Here is a 20390-nt window from a genome sequence, read left to right as displayed (position 1 = left end):
AACTTTAGAATATCCTAAGACACTTTCCTGGACATCTGTGCAGAGTTTGCCCCAGAGTCTCAGCAGCAGAACACCTAGATGAGAGCTGCCCTCAGCCTGGCCATCGTCATTTGGAATCTCCCTACTCCTGATTGCTACTTGTCATTGGATCAACCATCTCATGGACTCATAGACATAAAGGCTTGAAGGGACTTCACCTGCTCGTTCCTGTAATAGACCTATAGCCTCTGGCTGAATTGCTGAAGTCTTCAAATCTTGATTTAAAGACTTGAAGTTACAGAGACTCCAGCATTTACTCTAGTTCAAATCAGCAAGTGACCCATGTCCCATGCTGCAGAAAGGAAGATGAAACCCCTCCATGGTCTCTGCCATTGTGACCCAGGGAAATTTCCTTCCCAACCTTGAATAGGGCAATCTGTTAGAGCCTCAGCACGTGGGTGAGACTTATCAGCCAGGCACCTGGGAAGGAAGTCTCTGTAGTAACTCAGAGCCCTCCATATCTAATGTCCCATCCCTAGTCGTTGGAAATACTTGCTAATAGAAGATGCAGATGGGCCATGTAACATTGTAGGCAACCTCATCATACCATCCCCTCCATAAACTTATCAAGCTCAGTCTTCAAACAAGTTAGATATTTTTGCCACCTCTGCTCCCCTTGGAAGGCTGTTCGAGAACTTCACCCCTCTTAGTTAGAAACTTTATTCTAAATTTCAAGTTTGACAAGCAACAAGACCAAAAGAATGCCCCAGTAGCTAAACAGCAGAGTAAAAGAGGTGGTTAAAGGGAAAAGGGCATCCTTCAAAAATTAGAAGTTAAACCCTACTGAGGAAGATCAAAACGAGCATAAACTCTGGCAAATCAAGTTAAAAATATAATTGGCCAAAAAAAGAATTTGAAGAGCAGTTAGCAAAAGATGCACACTAACAGTTTTTTTTTTTTTTAAGTATATCAGAATCAGGAAGCCTGCCAAAAAATTAGTGGGTTGCTGGATGATTAAGGTGCTAAATGAGCACTCAAGAAAGACAAAGCCATTGCAGAGAAGCTAAATGAATTCTTTGCATTGGTCTTCACTGTAGAGGATGTGAGGAAGATTCCCATACCTGAGCCATTCTTTTTAGGTGGCAGATCTGAAGGCATTGCAGTGTTGGATTCACAATCAGAATTAAAATTGCAGAAGGCCAAACCAAATAGGAAATACTTTTCTTCTTTATCCAATAAAGATTCATCCATGCCTCTAATCCAGTGGTCACCAACTGGTCGAGGTCGATCGTGGAGACTGTCTCCTAGTCGATCAAATCTCCGGTGGTGCATGGGGGCTGCTGCTAAGGCAGGCTCTCTGCCTGCCCTGGCCCCACTCCCATGGCCGGGGGGGGGGGGGGGGGGGGCAGGTGTCTCCGCGCACTGCTCCTGCCTCCAAGTACTGCCCCTGTAGCTCCCATTGGCCAGGAACAGGGAACTGTGGCCAATGGGAGCTGCAGGGGCAGGGGCTGCAGAGAGGGATAGCGTGTGGAGCCACATTGGTCCCTTCCGGGAGCAGCGTGGGGCCAGGGCTGCCTCCCCCTTCAGTGGGCAGGTTCTGAATGTCTCTGCAGTATTAAGACCCAGAGTAGCATGAATAAGCTGGACCAGCATTTCTCTTCCACCACCCAACCTGCAGCGTCTTCGTGCCGGCCCCCGATACCCTATCCTGCACCCCAAGCTCCTGTCCCAGCCCTGAGCTCCCTCCCAGAGCCACCGCCCCATACCCCCTCTTGCACTCCATACCCCTTCCCGGAGCCAGCCCCCTGTACTTCCTCCTGCACCCAAAGCCCCAGCTCTGAGCCCCCTCTCAGAGCCAGCACCCCGTACCCTCTCCTGCACCCCGTACCACTCCTTCCTGGCATCAGCCACCCATGCCCCCTCCTGCACTTCTGCCCCAGCTCTGAGCCCCTTCCCGGAGCCAACACCCCATACCAACTCATGCACCCGATACCCCCTGTCAAGGCTGATTCCCCAGTCTGGCACTTCGAGTGCAGAAGGTGGGGCCTGCAAGGACTCTAAAAATTAATACTTGCCACTCTAGGCTTGTATTAAACTCCAAAGGTTACAGCTTCTCTCTGACCTTGGATTGGTAGATGCTGCCACCACTCAAGTGCAAAACTCCTTTGAGAGACCAGGAAAGCTCATTTGGGAATTCCTTCCTGTGGGGAAATCAGCTGTTGCCACCAGCTAATTAAACAACATGTGCACAAACCTCTTAAGACACACAAATCCAATTCTGTTCTTAAAAAAGGTAAATTTTATTTAAAAAAAAAAGGAAAGAAAATATATCTGGGAACTCAGCTATTGCTAGATTTTAAAAGAGCAATTACGAGGTTTAAGCACCAAGAATAGTTTTCTTGAGGTCCAGCTTAAAGGTTACAAGCAAAACAAAAGCACTGGGGTTAGCACAGAGGAATCCACAAACCATGAAGAAATAAAAGGGATGCACCTACTTGCGTCTTCCTAGACATTTCCTAATCTACTTAAATATCTGGGGTTTTAATAAGCAGTTTCTAGGTTTGATACTGATGATTTTTTCATACCTGGCCCAAGCTTTTTACCATCGCTGCTCTGTCCCCCTCTTCCTCAGAGCACAACCAGAGACAGACAAAGGGGAAGTTTTTTCTCAATTTTTAAAAGTTCTAGCCTTCCCATGGGCTCTTTTGGTCAGGTGCCAATCACTTTCTTTTACCTATGCATAGCAGTGAGACTTTTAACCCTTTACAGGTAAAGCAAGTAGAGAACAGCTACTAAGAGGGATTTTATAGCTAGCTGGCTGGGTGTCCATAAAAGGGAGCTACCCGCCCTTCATTTCTTACACCCCCTCTTGGAGCCAGCACCCCATACCAAAAGACCCAGCCCTAAGCCCCTTCCTGGAGTCAGCACCCTATATTCTCTACTACACTCCATACCTCCCTCCTGCACCCCACCCCCCTGTGTCAGCCCTGACCCCCCTCCCGGAGCCAGCACCCTGTACGCCCTCCAGCACCCCAACACTCTGAACCCAGTCCAGAGCCCCCTCTTTCATCCCAACCCCTTGCCCCAGGCTCAGCCTGGAGCCACCTCCCGCACTGCAAACCCCTTGGCCCCAGCCCAAAGGCCACCCCCACGAACCCCAACCTCTTGCACCAGCCCGGTGAAAGTACGTGAGACTGGGGGATACCGAGCGATGGAGAGGGGGGATGGAGTGAGCAGGGCGGGGCTTTGGGGAAGGGGTAGGGCCTCTGGGAAGGGGCAGGGTAGATCCTGGGTTGCCCTTAAATTAAAAAAGTGATTTGGGGCATAAAAAGTTTGGAGACCACTGCTCTAATCGGGATAGTGGAGGACATCGTCACTGGAAAATGGCATAACCCCAGTAAAGGTCACTGCTTCAGCTAGATATCCTCTGCTGTCCATCCTGTTTTTAACACAGTCATTCCCTACAGTGAAAGGTAGACTATTATGTTTCCTCTTTGAGTGAAGAGACCAGACATGCTCTCAGCCCCAGTAGGTTATCAGTGCTTGACCGGTGTCACTAGCCACATAGAATGGGAGCCAGTTCCCTGCAGTCTGAGGGTTTTTTTTTATTTAAACCACTACCAGCGTTTGAATTCTGAAGATATATGGCCTGGACTGGTCTCCACCCCAGGAATTCTGATCTTTTCTTTTACTTGTCTTAGTCTGATCATACTCCTTTATTTTTTTAAAATGTCACTGCTTCCAAGTATCTTGGCTTTATTCCTTTCCCTGTTTTCCAGAATGACCTGTTACGGGGGTTCCCAATATACGTCAGGGCTGTGTTCCTGAAAAGGGTGACGGGTACTGAAATGATGGATACCAGGGAATTTTTCCACATAAGAAATAACCCTCCTCTACCCCTGCCCTCCCTTTTCTTTCCCAGTTCCGCCCTCTTCTATGAGTGTGCCCTATCCCTGCTCCTCCCCCTCCCTCCCAGCACCTCCTGAACGCTGTGGGAAGCACCCAAAGAAAAGCCGTGCAAAAGGTGAAGGAATGGATATACAGATCGGGACCATGTGAATTGGAATACATTCCTCTAATGATGAGCAATGGATACACAAAATGACAGATAAGAGGGAGACGTGTAGCAGGGACCCCCTGTATGAGGAAACTTAATGCTTTATTTTAAACAAAATTTATTGCTTTGACTACAATTGGTTGATGACAGTACTAACAGTTTGTGGTCTAAACTGTGAGTAACATGAGTGAATTTAGCTCTTGGTGCTGATTGTTTCGATAGAAAAGCAAGTTCATTTTTCTTACCTGTATTGTAATTGATCCTATCTGTACATATTCCTGTTCAATCTTTCCAAGACAAACCTTCTGATATCATGAAGTTGTTAATCAGTTGAAAGCACTCCTCACCAGCGATGCAGTTTGTTGCAGCAAAATTTTTCTTTTGCAAACAAATAATTTAGCACAGTTAGTTCTGTAAGTTTGTCAACTTGGATTGTGAAATCAGTGCTATTTTGCATCTTATAAAGTAATTCTGTTTTTAGCTTCAACCATGTCTCCAATAAGACATTTCACTGTGCGATTCAATAGGGTGACGGGTACTGTATGTTGTTGGCAGCTGCTTTGCTGTTGACAATTCTACATACCTTTCCACAGCAGCAGGAGAGACTGTTCTCAATTGTGTGGCTTTTCTTTACTCCTGAGTGTTCTTAATGCTGCTGTAATTAAGTATTAAGCACCTTTTGGGAAATGGTTGTAGTTATTACACATCTACGTTTTCAGTTCTTGCAATAGCCTTTGGAAAAACTTCTGATGGCTTTTCCAAGTACTCTGTATAATTCATCTTAAATGTTGTTGAAGTTTAAATGGCATCATGTTTTCTTTTGATAAGATAAAAATGTACGTAGGGCAAGAGTCGTCACTATATTCTGATTGTAAAACTATATTTTGTATTGCCCTGGATCTGTTTCCTTTGTACATTGCTTTTGTTTCTAACTTGTCTTGAGTACTAACATCCTGAAGTAAAAAGCTCTTCTGATTTAGCTGGTATGAGCAAAACTTGTTGGCTGTGTCCTCTTCCACTTGTATTATGCATTTTTGCAGAACATACTTTCTGAATGACAAACTTAGCCATGTTGAAAGTTTGGGTATGTAAATGCTATTTAGCACGATCAAGTTAATTTGCCGCTACTTATCTAATGCCAACCTAAAAAAGCCAAAAGCTCAAGAAATTTATTTCTTCCTCTCTCTCACACGCCTACTCCCTGACACTGATGCTTTCAGAAGTGCCAGAAAGCGAGATTACCAATCTTTCCTTTCTGTATTACTAGATGGTGACAGGTTTTAATTATTATTTTCCGAGATGTTGAAGGAACTCCTTTCCAAAACATTGGTGACATGCCAGCTTATATGAGACAAGGTGGGTGAGGTAATATCTTTTATTGGGAACACTTCAGTTGGTGAGAGAGACAAGCTTTTTCACCTCTTCAGAAGAGGAATAGGTATGTACCACACAGGTTGGACTTGGTTTAATTAATGATTTATATCACTAATCAGGAAGACTCGATTTAATCATGGATTTCTACATAAAAGTGCAGTCTTGTTGGCTGTTATAACCTTAATACATATTCTTCACAACTCAGAGATAGATGTAGGTTTCATTTTTAGAAGGTACACACTATACATTTTTAAAGTGATTTATTTTGAAAACTTTTCAGATTCGTTTTACAGCTATATCAGAAAATGGATAATTGTTTTGTTGTTTCATTTACCAAAGGTAATTGAAGCAGATATTTATGAAGTCATTGGGAGGTAAACTATCTCCAGTTCAACAGGTTAATCATTAATATTTGCAGGATTTCTTACCATGCTGTATTAGGAGGAGAACATCACCAGATAGACATTTAAATTGTTTTATATAATAAAACAACAACGTTATGTATTCTGGATATTTTTCCTCAACAGCAGTCATATAATATTTTAACAAAACAAGCATATGGATTTTTGAATGTAGTTAAACATTCAAGTTTTCTAAAATCAGGATTGTTTTTGTAAAAATTGTTTTTAACTAAAATAGTTAAATAAAATGTATAAAAAAAATTAAGTTGACTGTATCAGCCAGATCAACATGAGAAACTTAAAATATTGGCTTCTGCAGCTAACTCAGTTGTCTTCACCTTCATTTTCCTGTTTGTTCATCATCTGGAAAAGAAAAGCAAGCTTTCCTGCTTTTTCAGGTCCTGAACGATTTCTCAATTTGGAATGAATTCGTCCAAAGTAAGAAAATATTCTTTCTACGCTGGCAGAAGAAGCTTCTGCTGTTAAAAGTGAGATTATCACTTCAACAGTCTCTGAATCTAAATGCTTAAGTGACTTCCACCAGTTCACTAGTGTGACTTTCTTTAAAACATCATCAGCAAACATATATTTCTTGAATGGTTCACCCTTAGCTCTGAAGTTTAATATAATTGGCATTACAGAGGGATGATTCCTGGATGTCCATGTAATAGCCAGTGAAGGTTTGATCCGGGTACCGAGTATTGAGAATATTTGCAAGAAAATGAGCTGGAGATAGTGCTTGTCCCATTTGGTTTTTTGTAATGCTTGTAATTTAACTCTCTTATTGCATATTTCTCTTTTTAAGATCTCACTCAGTTCCTTCCAGATTTCAACAGTGTCAGCAATAAAACAGCTATTTCCCTGCATTCTATTCAGGGCAACAGAAGTAGGCTTCGGGGTGTACTCAGCATGTGTTCAACATTTCTCTTAAGCCCAATGATGAGAACTTTGGCTGTGACCGTGCCATCTATTTTTTCATGATTTTGTTCACAAACTCATCAGATGGGGCCAATTCTTGATATAGTGCTCAAAACAGTCCACTACTGAATTCTGTCACACGTCTTGTGGGAAAGTTAGCTTTGTTCCTCCCACTTCTTTCAGAGCAGCTGCTGCAAAGTGGTTGTTACAGAAATATTTTGCAATTTCAACAACATTAGCCTTTATTTCTGGAACACTGAATTCTGGCTAGGAGGTGCATGAAGTGAACACTACAACCATATGTTGTTAGCTTGGGTCTCTCTTCCCTCTCTTCTAAATAATTTCTTCTCATCTTGTATACATTTGTATCATTGTCTGTGACCAAGTTGTGTACTAGACATTTGAATTTTGTTCACAGTTTGTTATAGCTTTTACTGCTACTTCTTGTAAGTGTTCTGCTGTGTGTGCATTTCCTGATGTATCAATTGTTTCTGTAAGGAAGACATTCCCTTCTTCTGTTGTCACACAAGCACATACAACAGGATCATTGTGGACATTGTTCCACCCTTCAAGACTCAGGTTAACAATTCTATCCTCTAGACCTTTTGCACACTGCTCAATTTCTGTTTCATACACTTTATCCAGCAATTTCCCTGCAACATCTGCTCTGTTGGGTGGACTGTATCCTGGTCTTAATGACTGAACCATGTTAATGAAGTGTGGGTTCTCAATCACACGGAAAGGAGAGTTCATTGCATAAACAAACCGGGCAGTTTTTTCATGAATTACCTCTTTTTATTATCTGCTGATTCTTATCACAAACTTATTTACAGTTGTTTGTGGATGATGGAGATTTTTTTCCCTTTTTGGTACAGGTGATATAGTGTGGCTATGTGACATACATGATGTGACTGAAACACTATCATTGGCAGATAACTCTGAAACTATAGAAGATGATGGTGATCTTGAAGGTAGATAGTCTTCAGAATCCTGTAGGTTAAGGATGGATTCTCCTAAACAAAATAAGTCAGTGCAGTTATTTAATTATTACCATATTGCTCATTTAGTATTACTCATTGCATTCACTGACACTCAGTAGTACTTTAAAGGTGAAATTGTAAAAGGAAGATCTGACTATTTATTTTTTATCACAACTGCATCTAAAATGAAGTACTATAGAATAACTATATTTTTTGCTCAATCATGAAAATTCAAGAACAGTGCAGAAGGAAGAAAGGCAGTCTTTAAGAAAGCAGTATGAAATAAAAAAGTTTACCAACTTGAAGATCCTGCATGTTCTGACATGTTTCTTTCATCATCTTCAACGCAGCTTCCTCCTGAGAAGGAACACTTCTCATTATGTTGTTTCATTTGGTCAACCAGGCCTTGCATTTCTTTGTTGCACTGTTTGCATTTTACGTGCATGCCTGTCTTACCCACACCTAGAGGCACTTCATTAAAATATTCCCAAACTGGGTCTCTTTTATGGCCTGCTGCCATTATAGATTTTCCCTTCAAGTGAGAGAATGGTATGGTAGATCTCAAATCAATGAAGGCTACACTCAGAAAGGCCTCAAGACTTCTGGAATATGCTGCTCAAACAGTGTCACTTTGGTTTCTACTGCCTGTCCCTCCCTTCTCACATTTATCTCCAGACTACTACTTCTTGTCCACGTCTATTCCGCCCCCAACAATCTTCTATTCACTGAACATTTTGAGACTTTGCACTTCTAGAGAGAGGTAAGGGATTGACTCTGTGTACACAGATTTGCAGAGGGACAATAGATCTGTTATTTCTCACCTCTCTCTATATATTTATTTATTTAATTAAAAACATTTTTGGTGTTTACAGGCATGTTCTCTCTGGAGCCACAAATCCATAGTTTGAGAACTGCAAAACTAAGCATCTCTGATGGTATCTTCTTGACTGAGCACTGAATCTCATTGAGTAGACAGAAAGATTAGTGTAAATAATCTATAGAGAAGCCCCTGGAGCCCCATAAAATCTGGTTCCTAATCCATGAACAGGACCAGCTACAGGCACCAGCACAGGAAGCAGGTGCTTGGGGCAGCCAATGGAAAGGGGCGGCAAGTCCCTCAATCCCTCTCGGAGCGAAGGAGCCGCCGCCGAAGAAAGAAGCGGTGTGGCAGAGCTGCCACCGAACTGCTGCTGATCGCGGCTTTATCTTCTTTTTTTTTTTTCTTTCACTTTGCCGCTTGGGGTGGGAAAGAAGCTGGAGCCGGCCCTGTCCGTGAACTATTGGAACTCATTTACAAAACTTTTCTTAAACATTACATGAATATATTTTCATAGTATAGAATTAGAATTTGTAATCCTATTCCATGATGAGATAGTTTTTATTATGATATTTTATAGCTCAAAACTATCTTTAGATTGATATTTTTCCTCAAAAAGCATTTGATCAAAAAAATCCTATTTAAATAATTTTTTAATATTGATTTTTATGCACCGTGGTACCACATATGTATTAACTACATATGCTAAACAATCCATCGCACCTCAGCCATGATGCTGAGAATGTTTCCCAGACCAGAAGAAGAGCTCTGTGTAAGCTCAAAAACAGTGGCTCTCAAACTTTTTTTCTTAGTGACCCCTTTCACATAGCAAGCCTTTGAGTGCGATCCCTCTTATAAATTAAAAACACTTTTTATATATTTTACACCATTATAAATTTTGGAAGCAAAGCGGGATTTGAGGTGGAGGTTGACAGCTCGCGACCCCCTATTTAATAAACTCCTGACTCCCAGTTTGAAAACCCCTGCTCAAACACTTGTCTCTCTCACCAACAGAAGTTGGTTCAATACAAGATATTACCTCTTCTACTTTGTTTCTTTAATATTGTGGGACTGACAAGACGAACAACACTACATAAAGCTTATAATGTAGGTGGGCTTGACAGAATTAGATTTTTTAAAAATAATTTCAATGGATAATATCAATGTTTATTTTTAAGCAGTTTGTTCTAGATTTTTTTCAATTTAAATGTTTGCCGTTTTGCAAAATTACAAGGGGCAGACAGTAGGTGGTCATTATGCAATGACAGTAGATCTTGTGATTCAAAAAGTTACATCACGTGCCAAAATTTACGAAATAAGTATCCTTAAAGTCTAAGTTTTTGAGCAGCGTTTTTCTTACTTTGCTGATTTATAAATCTGTATTATCTATCTGTGGAAATATATTTTCATTTGTTTGTGGACGTATAGTAAAATCAACGTTTACTAAGATTTACCCATAAAAATCAAATCCTTTCAAGCCTAAATATGTTATTCAGAATCAAGATAAATTTAGATCTGCATATAATGACTGAGATATATATTTTAAAAAAGTTCAGGGTTTCATGTCAACAAATGTTTTAGCCAGACTGGAAATATGATGAGCATCTTGTAGTCTACCACTGTGTTCCATTGTCAAAAATTTTTACCTAGCTTGTGCTTACTGCTAATAGAAGATTGCAGGCCTTGCAGCAAAATATTACATAATCTCATTTGGCTGTTTTACACCTGTTGTTCTCAGTGGGATTAATTCTGTCTGAAAGAAATTCTAGTTAAAGTTGAAAGATACAGGAAATTTAAGAGAACCCCAAGCAGCGGTAAGTTGTCACTCTCCCCTCGCTTACTCCCTCTGTGAAAGCAACTGCAGACAATCATTTTATGCCTTTTTGCCTGGGTTACACATGCAGATGTCATAGCACAGCAAGCATGGAGCCCGCTCAGCTCACCGCTGCTGTTGCAAGCATTGTTAACACCTTGTGCGTTATACTGCTTTATGTGCAGAACCTGGCTAAGTGATGACAGCACGAGGACCATTGTGATGAGGACATGGACACAGACATTCCTGAAAGCACGGGCTCTGGCAATTGGGACATGATGGCAACAGTGGGGTTGGTTGATATAGTGGAATGCCGATTCTGTGACCGGCAAACAAGCACAGACTAGTGGGACCACATAGTGTTGCAGGTATGGGATGATTCCCAGTGGCTGTGAAAGTTTCGCATGCGTAAAGCCACTTCCCTGGAACTCGGTGAGTAGCTTTCCTCCGCCCTAAAGCGCAGAAATATGAAGATGAGAGCTGCCCTGACTGTTGAGAATCGAGTGGCGATAGCACTGTGGAAGCTTGCAACATCTGACTGCTACTGGTCAATCGGGAATCAATTTGGAGTGGGCAAATCTACTGTCGGGACTGCTGTGATTCAAGTAGCCAATGCAATCACTGACGTTCTGCTATCAAGGGTAGTGACTTTGGGAAATGTGCAGATCATAGTGGATGGCTTTGCTGCAATGGGGTTCCTTAACTCTGGTGGGGCGATAGATGGAATGCATGTCCCTATCTTTGCACTGGGACAAAGATAGGGACCAGTATGTAAACGGCAAGGGGTACTTCTCAATAGTGCTGCAAGCCCCAGTGGATCACAAGGGATTTTTCACCAACATCAACGTAGAGTGGCCAAGAAAGGTGCATGACACTCGCATCTTTGGGAGCTTCAGACTGTTTGAGCAGCTGCAAGAAGGGATTTACTTCCCAGACCAGAAAATTACTGTTGGGGATGTTGAAATGCCAATAGTTATCCTTGGAGAGCCAGCTTACCCCTGGCTCCCATGGCTCATGAAGCCATACACTGGCAGTCTGGACAGTAGTAAGGGGCAGTTCAACTATAGGCTGAGCAAGTGCAGAATGGTGGTAGAATGTGCCTTTGGACGTTTAATAGCTCACTGTTGCTGTTTGCTGACTAGATTAGATCTCAGCGCAACCAATATTCCCATTGTTATTACTGCTTTCTGTGTGCTCCATAATATCTGTGAGAGTAGTGGGGAGATGTTTATGGCTGGGTGGGAGGTTGAGGCAAATGGCTTGGCTGCTGGTTTTTAACAGCCAGACACCAGCCAGATTAGAAGAGCACAGGTAGGTGTGCTGTGCATCGGAGAGGCTTTGAAAACCAGTTTCATGACTGGCCAGGCTACGGTGTGACAGTTGTGTGTGTTTCTCCTTGATGCAAACCCGCCCCCGTTGTTGATTTTAACTCCCTATAAGCCAACTGTTTGAATGACAACCTTCTGTTGTTTGGGCCATCATCTGAAGTGCAGTGGCTGCGTGCCCTGGGTTCCCCCACTGCATTCATGGGTATCTGGGTGAGGAGGATATGGAACTTGGGGAGGTGGGCAGGCAGTTGTACAGTGAATGCAGCGGTGGTCTGTGCTCTTGTTGGTTTTCCTGTAGCTCCACCAGAGGCCTGAGCATGTCTGTTTATTTCCCCATTAGCCTCAGCTTTCATCCTGCCTCTTCTCATTGCGCTCACGTAATGCTTTCTTTGACTCTGCCACTGAATGCCTCAATGCGTTCAGCTGTGCCCTATCAGTGTGGGAGGACTGCATGAGCTCGGGAAAACATGTCATCACGAGTGTGTGTTTTTTCGCCTTCTAATCTGTGATAACCTCAGGGACGGAGATGGTAGGGGGAGCATAGAAACATTTGCACCTGCGGAGGGATAAAAAGTGAGAGTAAAATTTAAGATGATACATTTTCTGAGAACAAAAGAGAGATTCTTTCACAGTGAATCAAGCAATTCACAGCCGACAGCACATGTGCTTTAGGTACAAGGTCGCATTTTTCCTTTTATTTTGAGCGCCTACCGGTATGGTGACACACCACACATGGCTGGGCAACAGAACTTGGTTTCCAGGCAGCCACGGTAAGCCAACGGGTACGTGGGTTTGGCTTCCAACGCCTTGATAAAATGTGGGAATGTTTTCAAACTGCAGCGCCCTCCTTTCCCATAGCAAGCAATGGTGGTTGGGTTTGCCATATAAAAGGAGTGGCTGTGGTTTTCAGGTGAATGTGCGGAACGCACCTCCCTCCACTCCTCCGCATGGCTATTTGGGATGATCCCTTCACCCTCCTCAGGGATGATCCCTTTTAGCCAAGCGCGAACAGCCCAGCGTGAACGGGGTCCTTTTACTGTTCCCTTACAAAAATTCCCCTATTTCAGCCAGGTGACCATGAATGATATCACTGTCCTGAAGCTAACACAGAAAGATATAGACCAGATATTGCTGGAATACAGCGAAAACGCAGAGCCATTCGCTCCCATGCTTTGTGCTGCAGTGATTCCAGACTATCTGCTAATGGCTTGGCTTGGTGAAGTGTCCTACCATGGAGGATGAAATAAGGCAGCGCTCCCTAAAAACCTTTTGCAAAGGCTTTCAGAGTACCTGCAGGAGAGCTTCATGGAGATGTCCCTGGAGGATTCCCACTCCAGCCCCAGACAAGTTAACAGACTTTTCCAGTAGCTGTACTGGCCACGAATGCATCCGAAGTCTTCAGGGCAAATCAAACATTAAACACTATTGCTTTTAAACCCTGTACTGTAGTTATAAATGTGCACTCACCAGATGTGCATTCACCTGTTTCTTTAGGGCTATCCCAAGCTAAACATCTGGGGACTCCTAACTTATGCTTAGAAATCTTCATGAGTTAGAGTTCAAGCAGTATAGCGATGACATTCCTTCTGGTAAGGGATTTTTATTCCCTTCCCTGCAGCATTCAAACAAGTGTGGCACCTGTCTCCTCTGTGTATACGTGCACAGGAAGTCAGCAAAGTCTTAGTCCTTTGATGCTTTACAGTGGCTCATTTGATTTCAGTAAGCCTTCTTGGGTGCAGGATGAACACTTAACAATAATTAATGCGTCTTTCCTGTTTGATGAGTTACAGAGTTATAGAGGTATATCAAGTGTTTCCATTGTAAAACTTTATACCATGGGCTACAGACGTTATAGGTAAGATGAATACATGCAGCATTCTACAAGTATTTCATCAAATCTAAACACATTCTTATCAACTGAACATCTATTTTAATAATACTAACAGAGGGATATGCCAGACAGGTTTCCAGATATGCATTTGTCTGTGTTCAGTGATGCCTGGGGCCTTGGCATGGGCTGACACCTGGTCTGCCAATGTCACACTGAGATATATATTCCATTGTTGTTTTTTATGGAATTAAGAAATTTTGAGCAGTTTTATTAAAAACATAATTATAAATGTGAACTCAAAAACCTAAAGTTCTGGGGGAAATGATTTAAACATTGATTTCTTGAGAGATTAATAAAGGATAGAACCTTGTCATTTTTTGTTTTTTCAGGCCAGCACAGTGCGGCCCTAATCGTGCTTGAGTGTTTTGTGCACTAGCATAATATAAATTATTAACAACAAAAATAGTGGGGCTCAATTCTGTATTCATTTTGCATACAGAAGTTCCATTGATTTAACAGAATTATTTCATGTGAAGAAATACAGGCTCAGGCTAATATAACTATGCCAGAAATATAGGATCATCTCTGTTTTAAGTTAAAATGCATGTTTTGATTCAGTTGAACATAATACAGGCAGAAGTTGAGAACTTGATATTGATTGTGTCTCAAAGATGTAGTTGAGTTGTGCAAAGCCCAGTTAATAGTTGAGAAAATCATAGTAGTCTTGGGATTAAATATTGGTCCATATGGCTAGAAAGTAAGGTGTGGGGGGTGGTATTTTCTAAAAGTCTTGGAAAATACTGATGCTGAAAATAAACTGTTGCATTGATATCACCACGACTAATGTCATGGCGTTGAAAATGACCTAATGACCCCTTGATGATTGCTCAGATATACTATAGTCATGAAGACTGTATTCTGGTGGTCCAAAAAAGTGAGAAGAGTCTCTGTTGTTATAGAGATGTGTGTGAGAGTATAGGAGGAGAGAGATCTTACTTGAATCCTTAAAACCCCTAACACTGGGTGCGGAGGGCAGGAGTCAGGGTTCAGAAATATGAAATCCAATATATATTAAAATAAAAAATGACCATACCTAAAAGAGATGATGTAATGCTAAAACTATATACATTTCTTTCTTATTTGTTTTTATATCTTTCATTTTCGTAGTATGTTCCTTGAGTCCCATATTTTCTGTTTACATCTTATTAGCAGTAATACTACAGAAATTTTAAAAACTAACATCTCTGTCCTCCAGTGAGCACTGCAGAGATACCCATTGCCTTAAATTAGCTTGTATGTGGACGGTTCTTCTATTATGCAACTTGTTGCAAGTTCTCGACTTAAGAAATAAATGTAATGAATTTAGCTATAAATTATTTAGCAGAAAAAACCCATGTCATATATACTCATCACAGATGTTTTTTATCAGAGCTGCCTGAAGTCACTGCATAGATTGTTCTTTTTTTTTTTTTTCTACAGTGCCGAAGAACAAGGAAACCTTTTGCTATTTTTCAGAAGCTTTTCATCCTTTGCTGAGTGGTGTGAACATCGCAAATGCACCTTCAAGCATTTCAAGGTAGCATGTGACAAGACATTCTGTATATTTCATCCCTTATCATTCCTAAGTATTGATATTAATAAGAGTTTTATTATGAAAGGGCAAACTGAACATAAATATTACTCTCCATAGCACTTTTCAGAATAATAGAACAATTTTAATTTTGAGTAGAACTTACTTTTTAGTTATATTACTATTGAACTTGAAATTGGAGGAGAAAGAACATTATCCAAAGGTTTATAGACTTACTGGCTATTTTGTGTCCCATATGTACAAAAGACAAATTCTTTATTAATGTGTTATTTAAGTTGATTTTTCAGCATTTTTCATGTTCTTGTTCAGACAAATTGCAGTCTGATTAAATCAAGTGTAAATGCATCAGTGAAATTTAAAATACTGTGCTGACTGCAACCTTCATGTAAGTGGGTATTTCTCTGGCTAGTTGGAAGAAAAGGGGTGTTTCCCTTTTGCAGCAGGTGGGGACTAGGGGGAAAATTTATTAGGATGGACAAGAAGTCAGGAAGCAGTTGGGGCCAGGTCGGGAGAAGGTCACTGGATTGCCTTTCCTGCTGACTGGAAGGAGTGGGGACGATATTTATATTCCGTGCAGACATGGTAGACCCTCTTTACCAGGATCAGGATGCCAGCATGACTGTGAAAACATCAGTGAGATAGGAAATAATATATGTATCTGCAGTGTTTTTTGAAATGTAGGGCATCTGATGTTTTCAAGTGGTGAAAATAAGCCAATCTTTTAGTAGGTAATAAAACTGAGATTTCTTTTCAGAATAACTAATGCAAAATAATATGTCAAAATAAAACGACATTTGTAGGCTATGTCACATCTAAACACTGCTTCTCAGCTGTGATGAGCAATAATTTGGATTTCAGCCTCTCAGTCTTTTCATATCTTGGAAGACAACATTCACATTTGGAGCTGTTTTATATAGGCAGGGGAACAATTGTCCCTTAATTTTAATTGGAGAATACAATTAACTGTAAACTATAGTGTTCTTCAGTTAGTTTACTTCTTGCCATTGTTTTGTATAACTTTTCATGTAAATAATAATGTGTTCCTTAGTGCTGTGTCTTTCATTCTTCTGTAGTTTTATTGCGAAGAACAATGATTTAAGTTTTAAAAAATAAATCAATTGCAAAATATGTACTCAGCATACCATCTCAAAGTAATAAAATTTATTATTCCTCGAAATTTTTATAAAAAAACATTAATTTCAAATGTGACTTCTTGTAGCCAAAAATAAAAATAAAAAAGCCTTATTCAAGATGTGACTCTGCAGTAGTGGACCTTATATAAAAATTTCATGGGATTTACCCATTCAAATCCATTAGAACTGTGATGGCATAAGATGTCATGCTACAGTTTTGCTGGTGGTGGTGATGGTTGGCTTTTTTTTTTAACTAAAATACATATTTTTTTAAAATAAAATGCATTATTAGGGATAAAGGTTTAACCAACCAACCATAAAATAAAGAAATAGACAAGAAAAAAAATTGAGTAACCTCTTCGTACCAGATATGAACCTTTCAGTGTAGTCCAGGAAAGAAGAAGATTCCAAAGATATAGCTACACAACTTGAAAACAGACACAGGGACTTCCTCTTTTTTGATAGGGTATTTTACATGCTTACAAATTGAAATGGTTGTTTATGCACAATCTAACCTTGAAGCTGATATTCAAATGATTTATCTTCATTCTGTCGTTGCTCAAGAAAACTCCCATTGCTCCTTGGTAAAGCTGGAAGATTTCAGCCCATGTGTAGTCTATTGAAAAAAACATAGTAAAAGCCAATGGAAAATTTAAGAAAAAATGGAATATTTGAGTCAACTTTTCTTCATTTTTATGGATATTTTAAAATTTATTTTACATATTTGTATTGAAATGACATAGCTGTTGATATATGCATGATTACAAGCCTGGGAGGTGGTGATGAAATGTGTCTTGAAAGTGGAATAAGCATATATATTGAGGCAAAAATCAGCTCAGCAAAGCAGCGGAATGATTGTGGATTCTGACAGAATGAGTACAGATTTTGTCAATTCTACTTTTATATGTTAATGCAGGATAAATTATGTTGTAGTCATGTTCACAGCTGAGAATTTAAGATATCAAAACATGGGTAGTTCTATAGCAAAATATAAATCAATTTGTTTCTGTAACGTTTTTTATTTTTCAGAGGTCTTAGACAATAAAAATATAGTATAAGTCATAGTAAAAACCAAAAAGTCACAACAGTAATTTCAAGGTCTGAGGTCCTATAAATGCTGTTAAGTACTGTATTTGCAGTTACATAATATTGTTGTAATAGCATGGTTATAGCATAGCTTGATAACTATTCAAATAGCTGTTTGTAATGCCAGTGAAAAAGCAAACAGAAAAGAACTTATCTGAACAAAAACAACATATTCATTAAATGAAGAGATAGTAAATTAAGATTTATTAATGGAGAATGTACCTGAGGAGGCTTGTGTATGGTAAGGTTAACACTAGTTTGATATTATGTGGTTCAAGAGAGAGTAGGGGCTTAAATTAATTAAAAGGTCCAAGAATAGCTATGACTTTGCTATGAAAGAGGTGCCATTTGAGCAGAATTGTGAAAGTGAACTGTGATCCTGTACAGTTTTCTTACAAGCCACGGAAGTTTCATGGTAATACAATTTTACTTTATTTTTTTATTTGTAAGGTTTTAGTTGAAGTTTCTAACTGTTTAAAGGATGTTCTGCCATTGAATAAAGTTGTGTGATGGCTTTTAGGCCATGAGAATATTTTTTCTTGACTTAGAAAATAGCCTGAACCCCCTTAGAGGTATTTCTAATTGATTTTTCTTATTTTTTATTAGTGTTCATAAGTGTGCTAGGCATTTGAATGAACACACAGTGCTTTTCTCTTGTTTTTTTTATTTCAACGTGCACAACTAAAGTAGGCATATTCCAAGCTCATTTAACTAACTTATCAACATTTTTTCTTAGCCCCAAGATGACAAATAGATAACATGATAAAAATTTTAAACTATAAAACTAATTATACACAAAGAACATTACTTGCCTTCTTAACTATTTCCCTAAATCAGTTTTACCACCTCTTTCTTATTAGGGCTCCCAGCGCTGCAAGCTAATCCCCACGGGGAGGTGGAGTACATGCAGCGCTGGGAGAGCTCTCTCCCAGCGCTGGCGCCATGACCACACTCTCACTTCAAAGCACTGCCGCTGGAGCACTCCTGCAGCAGCGCTTTGGAGTTTCGAGTGTAGTCAAGCCCTACTTCCTTTCCTGAACAGTCATTTTCTCTGAATTAACCTCAGTTCAGCCTAAGATCTGCTGTGTACCATTACTTTTTTGTACATTTAGCATAATTTTTACTCCTTTAATATCTTCTTTTATGATTACAAACACATACTTTTATATCACTGTTCTGTATTGTTTCTCCAGTACATTCATAGAGGTTTTTGCTCATGTGATACTCAACTGCTTCGCTTTTGTTGCTCTTTCTAACTCCTGTTAACAGGGTTATGAAGAAAGCTTTCAGTCATTGACTTTCTTCCAAAAATCAGCCTGTCCTCAAAATTCTATCATTCAGTCCCTTAGTAATAGAATTAACTGACCACACATGGGTAAAATATGATCTAGCCTCCCTAGTTAAACATTTTATGTACCGTAAAGGCTGTTAGTATTATCATGGAAGTTCCTTGCTAGTATTCTTCCAGCTAGTGCAGAACCCTTCCTAGGTACGCTCAGAGGTACAGTGCAAGAGTGGTACTGCACATGCTAGCATGGTGGGCCATTTGCTCCTGGTGATGTGGTAATTTTATTGTGCTCAGATATCTTCTGTCCACCATGAAATACTCTACCCTTTTCTGTTTTCAGCTGTAATGTAACAATGGAGACAATTTGTAACCCAATTATTTTCTGATGTGTAGGGAGATTTCCTAACTGTGTCCTGGAGCAAGAACGTGGTGGGTAAAGATTAATATAATCTTTTATGATATGAAAAAGAAATCTTTCCCATCACTAACTGATCTGGCAACTGAGTGATCATACTACCCTGAAGTGCTCTAATCCCAAGTATCACTGTACACACAGTTATTCCTGTTCCTCTTTGGGGTCTTATATGAAGAAGCAGAAAGAAGGAGGTCGGGGAAGACATGAGGGCATATGGATCATCGATGCTAGGAGCTGCAATGATGCTTTATTGGTCCTTAGTTCATGTGTGTAAATTCCATGATAGCAGCCATTAAGTGTGTAAACTCCATGCATATAGTAACTTTCTACAGTAAATGTCAGTCATTCCAAAATCCATTTTGAAGTTAAAAAGGGTGCAGATTTGAAGATAATTACAACTTATTATGCAACTCTTTTAAAAACACTGGCAAAGTGAACTTTTCTCTTCCCATGTTTTGTAATAGTGTTTGAATAACGATAGAGCTGCATGCATCCTTATTTTAAGTTGATCATTTTTAAAGCTTAAAATTTAATATTTAAAGAGATATTGTCAACATGATGTATTTTAAAATTGACTTTTAAAAATTTCTGTTACCTGACAAAGCACCTTGCACAATGTAACTATTGCTTTTTTCCCCATCTTTTTCTGTTACACTGATATTTTAAGGGGCTTCTCATAATCAATTACATCTTTACTAAATGATTGTGCATGGAAATAGTGAAACTGACTATTGAGAAAGTGTCGTCAAATACAAAGAGAGCACAATTGTGTTTGTGTTTTGTTTTTGTTTTTTGTTAATTTGCAATTTTTTTAATGTTAAGTGTTACGATATAAATTGACTGTGGCCCTTTACCCAAAAGATTTTTGAGCTGTTGAACATATTGTCATCTGAAAGTAAGATTTTTTTCCCATTATGCCTAGAAAGACAGGAGAGACAATTTGTAGATACAAAAAAAGTATGCCTCATGTATGAAAAATCCGAAGTTCATATGGAAGTGCTGGTCCTACAATTCCTCTTGGAGCCAGCTTTCAAAATAATTAATAATTTCCTTGTAAATTAACTCTTGTATTTTTCCAAAGCATACACTTCTATTTGAAAATATTTTCATTAAAGATTAGTTTTAAAATGGATAATTAAGAGAAACTAGTAAAACATGTAAGACAGACCTATTAAGCCAATTTCATCTCTGATATAAATGCATTGACTTCAGTGGAGTTAGATCAGATTAATTTGACCCATTTTGCTCAAATGAATTAGCAGAATATGAAGAAATACTTTTTTGACCAAAAATGTATTGTTCATTAAAAAGTTTTTGTAGTTTTCATATTTAGGCATATAATTCATTAGAAGTTTGGTAAACATACATATTAAAAAATT

General features: G+C 39.7%; 1 protein-coding gene across 3 annotated transcripts in view; it reads left to right on the top strand.

The window, feature by feature from the left end:
- The window catches only part of CENPP (centromere protein P), a 306990-nt gene that overhangs the window by 25137 nt on the left and 261463 nt on the right, over positions 1 to 20390 (top strand). For all 3 annotated transcript variants that reach the window (XM_032785876.2, XM_032785877.2, XM_032785880.2), the window contains one exon: positions 14978 to 15074. In XM_032785876.2, the coding sequence (XP_032641767.1) occupies positions 14978 to 15074 (97 nt within the window). The remainder of the gene's footprint in view (positions 1 to 14977; positions 15075 to 20390) is intronic.

Source organism: Chelonoidis abingdonii, chromosome 16 (genome assembly GCF_003597395.2).
Source record: "Chelonoidis abingdonii isolate Lonesome George chromosome 16, CheloAbing_2.0, whole genome shotgun sequence".
Lineage (NCBI taxonomy): Eukaryota > Metazoa > Chordata > Testudines > Testudinidae > Chelonoidis > Chelonoidis abingdonii.
Note: the sequence above shows the minus strand (reverse complement) of the source record. Positions and strands in the feature narration are given on the sequence as shown.